Source organism: Vigna unguiculata, chromosome 7, assembly GCF_004118075.2.
Source record: "Vigna unguiculata cultivar IT97K-499-35 chromosome 7, ASM411807v1, whole genome shotgun sequence".
Lineage (NCBI taxonomy): Eukaryota > Viridiplantae > Streptophyta > Magnoliopsida > Fabales > Fabaceae > Vigna > Vigna unguiculata.
Genome location: NC_040285.1, coordinates 20,335,469 through 20,342,596, shown reverse-complemented (window position 1 = coordinate 20,342,596; position 7,128 = coordinate 20,335,469). Strand labels below are relative to the sequence as shown.

Below are 7,128 nucleotides of genomic sequence, written 5' to 3'. Positions count from 1 at the left end.
ATTCAATACATGTGCACTACACCTTACATGAAAGTAATCACCATTACATATCAAACTATTTTGCAACTTCAATTGCTCACACAATTTTTTTTGCAAAACCTCATTGGCACTAGCATTGTCTAATGTGATAGAAAAAATCTTCCTATCTATTCCCCAATCAAACAACAAAGCAATTTTTTTTTTGTGCCAAATCATCACCGGTATATGGAGGTTCCATTTTACAAAATGCAATAATCTTACTATTCAACTTCCAACTAGCATCAACAAAATGAGCAATCAAAAAAATAAATGCTTCTTGATTTATAGAAGTCCAACAATCAGATGTCAAACAAATTCGGCTTTGAGATTTACGCATTGCAAGTTTCACCCTTTCCTTGTGTTCATGGAATTTATTTGAAATATTAGACACAACTGTATTCCTACTTGAAACTCTTACTTCTGGATTTAGATATACAAGTAATTATTTAATCCATTTATATTCAACAAAATTATATGGAAGCCCATGTTCAATAATAGTCATTGAAATAAGGTCATCTACAACTGTTTGGTCAATTTCCTTAAACCTTAATTTTCCAGCATGATCAATTATCATTTTCCCACGTTATTGTCTTTTAATTTCTTTAGGACCATACACTTTGACAAAAGACACAACATTGATGAGGTCCCTACTTTTGTACTACCAGAAACATACTCTGCACCACATGCATTACATTTTGCCTTTTCTTTACCATATTTTATACCAATTTTTGTAAAATGATCCCAAATCTTAGAAGTAGTTCCCTTAGGTCTCTTACTTTCTCTATCAAAATCAGTACCCTCATTCTCATTCTCTTCTGTGATTGGTGGCAAAGAATCATTCAAATTATCATTAACACATTGTTCATTTACTGTTTCAGAATTTATTTTGTTATGTAATAATTGTACAATGTAACATCATTAATCATTCGTTCAAATCTAAAAGAATGAATTAATATTTTATGAAGTATGAACTAATATTTAACAAAGTAAACACTTATCGTGAGAAGTGCTTTTAGATTAGGCGAGAGTCCTATGAATACAACAATAAATAAAGAATTTTTAGCATGCATTTTTTTTAAAGAATTGCAGAGGATTTAGATCAAATTCATGTGCGTGATACAACTCCAGACAAATAATTGTAGGTTATATAAAGGGCTTAAAAATTTTTAGAGCTTACCAGGAAAGTTCATGCTATTATATGTGTATTTATATTTTTACAATTTTATATATTTTTTGAATAATTAATTAAAAATATGAAAACTATATAGTAAATAACTTACTTTAAAAGTATAAACTTAATTATTTTAAATTGTAAGAACTTAATTCTTTGATTTTTGAGAGTCATGCATGTAATAGAAAAATAAACCAATGAATATAAATTATGGAATTTCACGTTTTTTCCATTTCATCAAATGAACTTTGTATTTATATAAATCATGCATCTCACGTGTTTATGCATTTCATATATTGATTATGCTTTTTAATATTCAAATATTAAAAAGTACTTGTTTATGCATTTAAATATTCAAAGATTAAAAAAAGTACTTCATTTACACTTCACTTGGATAATATTCAAAGTATTTATATAGTTCTTCTAACAATGCAATAGGACCCATAAGCATTTAAAAAAAGAATGAAAACATTATTATATACTAGAAGAATGAAAACAAAAAAGAATGATCCAATCTTTTATTGAAATCAGCAAACTAATTATACCTTGGATTTGTTGTTAGAGAATTCTCAGTAGACCAACATGGTACATATGCAGAGCAAGAACCCTAATTGTTCAATGAGCACTTGAACTGAAAAGAAAAATAGGAAAAATTACAATTGGGAAGAAAACATGAGGTTATAAAATGATTGCTTGTATAATCAATAATACCAGAAGAATGGAAGAAAAAAAAATTAAGTTGACAGTGAGTGAGGGATGCAAATTTATCTGCTTGTTAAGTTGCAATTGATGTTAGTCCTTGAGTTGAGATGCAATGTCAATCTCTTTACTATTTGTAGTTGAAACTAGGTTTCCATTTGTCAACTCACCAATGTGTTTGGTTAAAAAAATAGCCCAACATAATGTGTGTCACCATGCGGGTTGGTGGGCAAACCCGTCTCACCACAGGTTCAACCCGGGTGAGCCGAGTTCTTGGTGGGCCGAGTCAAAAAATGACCCGTACTAAAAATTATAAAAAAATTTCAACCCAACCCGGCCCGAATCCATGGTGGACCGGGTTGGCCCACGATTTTTGATCCACTTTGACTACTCTAATTATATTAGAGGAAACTTAGTCTCTTGGTGTAGTCAAAAGTAAGATATAATTGCACTATCAACTACTGAACTAGAATACATATCAACTACCAATTATTGTTCTCAAATCCTTTGGATCAAGAATCAATTGGAGAACTACAATTTTAAATAATTTTTTAAAATTGAATTAATTATTTTATCAATACTACCTTTTAAATTTTTTTAATTTTTTTTCGATTTGACGGTTTTTTTTTAAGTTGACTTTTTTTAGTTAAAAATTACTTACAAAATAAACAAAAAATACTCACAATACAAAAATTATTTATATTTAATTTTATATTAATAATAATAATTTTATAATAACGAATCTATTTTCACTAGTATATTATAAGTAAGGTTGTTATATTATAAGATGACATCTTAATGAACATAATGTGAAGAAAATGAGATGAAATTACCTTAGCAATTTAGGCGAAGGCGAAGAGTGTGTTGAAAAGAGCAGAGAAAGTTGTTATCCACAACGACATCAACACAAGGCGTAGGGTGTGTCTGTCTCTCTCTCATGGCTACCTCTTTCTCTCCGACAACCTGTGTCCGCTCCCTCTTCCGAAACCCTCCGAGAGCCCTTCATTCCTTTCACGCCGTCAAACACTCATTCTCCTCTTCTGCAAGCTATGCCACTCTCAAGCTCCCTCTTGGCTTCTCTCTTTCTCCAACACCCCTCATTTCCAAAGGGTTATCGCATAGGAGAACGCCACTTGTCAGAGCTGCTACTATTGAAGAAATAGAAGCGGAAAAGGCCGCAATTGAGAATGATGCTGTTAGTTTCTCAACAATCTTCTCTTTCTTTTCCCATCCTTCACTTCTTTAATCTTTCTCTCTATCTCAGAAAAGCAGGATGGAGAGGACTATTGATAATGTCCGAACAAATTTCAACTCCATAAGAACAGGGAGAGCAAACCCTGCCATGCTCGACAAGATTGAGGTATGCTTCAAACACTTAATGTACTTCTGCCTTAAGCATTTGGTTTTATGATTGAAACAATTTCCTTGTTAATCGTACGAACTATTTCATTTTAGTGATTGTGAAGGAAGAAGGATTATCTGATTTCAAACTGAATGCACATGTCTTTGCGTTCTTAAGATTGTATGGTATACCCTTCTATAACGATGATTGAACTCAGTGATTTCCGTTTGTTGGTCATGATTACCTTTCCTTTCATCAAAGTCTTTGTTATTTATCCGCTTTTTCTTTTACATTTTTTGTGCGGTTGATTAGGATTGGTTGACATTTTTTCATTTACTCCATGTCTGGTCTGATGATTATCACATAACTCTTTAGTCATACTAATGGTACCAAGCCTCCAGTTGGCACAGGGAACAGCTCCATCTAATGTATATTCTCTACTTTTGATTTGGTTCAACTAGCATAGCTTGCATGATCATATCTAGTTACAAAATGATGAAAGTTCGTATATAACAAAATGCTGATAAAAAGTGATTAAATGTATTAGTTTTATTTTGTAGAGAGTTTTTCCACAGTAGATGAGCTGTTTCATAACGTGTTTGTAGGTGGAATACTATGGAACTCCAGTTAGCTTGAAGAGCATTGCTCAAATTAGCACTCCTGATGCCAGTTCTCTTTTGGTACAGCCATATGACAAATCAAGGTATATCATGCACTAATAATACATGGCATGCCAGAGGGTTTGATTTGAAATAGATAACAACATCAAAACGATCTTATCCAAGCTTATTGTTGTATAATTCCATTCTGCTTCATGTATGGCATAGATATGGCTTACTTCGTTTGCACTCTCCCTTAGTTGTTATATATTACTCATTGATTGAGAATATATGTACCCATCTGAGGCATTCTTCATTCACATGTCATAAAACAAGTTTTAGAATTGTTATTGAACATGTGGATGTGCTATCTTATGTGTAGAGTTATACTTAGCAAATTTCTGATTATTTGTATGTTTTTTTAGCTTGAAGGCTATTGAGAAAGCCATAGTTAGCTCTGATGTTGGTATGACTCCAAATAATGATGGAGAATTAATTAGATTGAGCATCCCACAGTTGACATCTGAAAGGAGGAAGGTATTTTCCAGTTCCATTGATGCTGCTGTGTCTAGGTTCACTCTTTTATGAGATTTCTTTTGACCTCTCATTCTTTCTCTGTAAATTACATTCTTACAATCACTGACTGAATGTTTATTCCTAATTGGTTCTAATTTCTTATTTAGCTATTAGAAAAATGACATTGTATACATTCATGACCCATGACAAAACTGATCTCTGCAGGAAAAAAGTTGACTTGGTATATTGCTGGTCATAATTCCAATAGATTTGTTTTAGTTATCAATGTATTTCCTTTATGCAATTCTATCATTTGTTTTATAAAGGTCCTCTATACATAAATTCCAGTGAATATTTTTAAGGTCTGGATGAATATGTTGATTTCATGTTGTCATCTGATGATCTTGAATAGTTTAGGGTCTGTTTTTGCTTTGTTATTTTTTCCCCTAAAGGTGTATAAGTTTTGTAGAGGTCAAAAGTAATATACTTCTGGAAAAGAAAACCTTTACGATAGATTCACTTTTTTTGTTCAATCTTAAACAAACAAGCTTGTAAGCTATCATTTAATTTAGTTTTGCTTTTGTTTATAGGAACTATCGAAAATAGTGGCTAAACAAGCCGAAGAAGGGAAGGTACGTTTTCTAAATACTTTACATTTGTGATAATGATTTCACTCTTGTTTATTGCCAATTTGAGGATTTACTTTCCTTAAAAGGATAAAACATTTTCTGGTTAAGAACGAACAAACATCAACCAATTGTTGAAATGTAAATACCAAATTTTGCTTCCTATTCCTGTTATTCTGAAACTTGTGGTTGTAATCTGGTGAAGAATAAGAGTTCATGACCTGAATGATCAAAGGTACTAACCTGTGAAGAGTACATACTGTTTGGTTATTGTATAGTAATATTCCTATGCAAGTCATAGATGAAATAACTATATATCTTGTAGCTTCTAGAATAAACAAGAAATATTTTGACTACATTGCACCTATTTGCAATTTCCTTTAGAATGATTGTGTATTTTCATTTTTTTTTTCTGGTAGGTGGCTTTGAGAAATATAAGAAGAGATGCATTGAAAGCTTATGATAAACTTGAGAAGGTTTGAACTAATTACACCTAAACTCGCTCCAGTGATTTTTATCTCTAGTGTTGTGGGTCATTTGTCTCCTTTTCATATTGTTAGATTTCTTGTATTAATCATTTTGTTGGAATTTTCTGATAGGAGAAAAAGCTCTCTGAAGATAATGTGAAGGATCTATCAAGCGATTTGCAGGTAACTTCAGAGCAATTATATAGGGTTCTATTTATTTCAAATAAACAATACTAGAATAGTTAATTTTCCTTTATTTTCCTCACGGTAATTATTTCGTTATGTAGAAGCTGACAGATGATTATATAAAGAAAGTTGATACCATCCTCAAACAGAAAGAAAAGGTACTATATATTTCTACTTAACTGGTGTGTTTTAATAGCTTATGAATTTTTCCTCGTTATATAATATTTTATCCATCTTTGATGTTAACTATTTCCAAATTTTATTCTATACTTCCTGATTTTTATTTAATTATTTGGGATTTGACAAGTAAGTTCTCCCATTATTTCAGGAGTTGCTGACAGTTTGATGCTTTGATACAGAAAGTAAATGCTGAGTTCTATCTAAACAAGGTCAAATTTTGTATCTACTTTGTTCTAGGGTTGGATAATTAATGCAAATGTTTATTGGTTTTACAGACGACAAATTTTTGAACTAAACATACTTTTTTTTCGAATTGCAAAAGTAATTTCGTGCCTGTAAATTGGACTTATTTTACATAATTCATTGAAAATTTCACCCTCAAGGAATCACTGTTGTGAAACTCTTCTTGAATCTACTTGTAGACTCATGCAAGTTTATGATTCTAGATATAGAAATCAAGTAAATTCACCGTCAAACTCATCTGTGATAAACTTAGGGTATGATTGGGTAAAGAATTTAATTAAGCAGTTATAAGTACTTTTGAATAAGTTGTTTATATAAGTCATTTTTTAAGATCTTATTGAAATGGATGGAGAAAAGAAAAAAATTGGAAAAGTTTAAATGATTATGTTCTCGAATGACTTACATAGTCGAATAAATTAAAACCGATAATACAGAATCATATAGTGGATTATGTTAATGCATGCACGCAAGCAATTGCGTGGAAATACATAATAGAATATCTCCTAACAAGATCAAAACTATAATGAACAAGCCACTAACATCATCAACGAATGTTCCTTCATATGCCATGCACCTCTTCACCAATTTTACAATTTAATGACAACAAAACGCAAAGGAAATTACAAATAACCCTCATGCATGGGTTCAGTTACTCCTTTTTCGAAAGCCCAAAGCTTATGGGTTTATTTGACCAACGCAAGGTTAAATTGGTCAAACATTACCTTTTTCCGGGCAGTTTCTTCCTGTACGTCCATAACTTTCTTCCTGTATCCTCATATTTTTTTTTTTTTTTTTGCCATTTTGCCTTGCTTGAATTATAAATCCAGAAGTTATTTTTTAACTTTTAAATTGTGCAAATTTTAATTTCACTTTTTAATATTGTATTGAAGCTTATCTTAATTATGTTTATAAAATCTATGATGTCACTCCTTATCAAATAGCTATGGGACAATCTATAAATATCTAGTCCTAAGTTCAAAATGTTCCATTTTCTATGAGAGAGTACGAAGTTGTTTTATGAGATTAAGTTATATTTAAATTCATTTTCTAATAACTTTCACCAAAAATCATCTTAGATTAC

The 7,128-nt window shown here is 31.2% G+C and overlaps 1 protein-coding gene across 1 annotated transcript; it reads left to right on the top strand.

The window, feature by feature from the left end:
• The first annotated feature begins 2,707 nt into the window (after positions 1 to 2,707).
• Positions 2,708 to 6,190, top strand: LOC114190311 (ribosome-recycling factor, chloroplastic). Its single transcript, XM_028079144.1, has 9 exons — positions 2,708 to 3,083; positions 3,153 to 3,248; positions 3,836 to 3,933; positions 4,255 to 4,366; positions 4,936 to 4,977; positions 5,391 to 5,447; positions 5,571 to 5,621; positions 5,726 to 5,782; positions 5,953 to 6,190. Exons 1-9 carry the CDS (start codon positions 2,826 to 2,828, stop codon positions 5,968 to 5,970), a joined length of 789 nt encoding a protein of 262 aa, XP_027934945.1. The 5' UTR covers positions 2,708 to 2,825; the 3' UTR covers positions 5,971 to 6,190.
• The last annotated feature ends 938 nt before the right edge of the window (positions 6,191 to 7,128 follow it).

Coding starts and splice junctions, on each gene's coding strand:
- LOC114190311 (XM_028079144.1), top strand. CDS start 2,826: ATGGCTACCTCTTTCTCTCCGACAACCTGTGTCCGCTCCCTCTTCCGA. Junction 4,978..5,390: donor AACAAGCCGAAGAAGGGAAG/GTACGTTTTCTA, acceptor TTTTTCTGGTAG/GTGGCTTTGAGAAATATAAG. Junction 5,448..5,570: donor CTTATGATAAACTTGAGAAG/GTTTGAACTAAT, acceptor ATTTTCTGATAG/GAGAAAAAGCTCTCTGAAGA.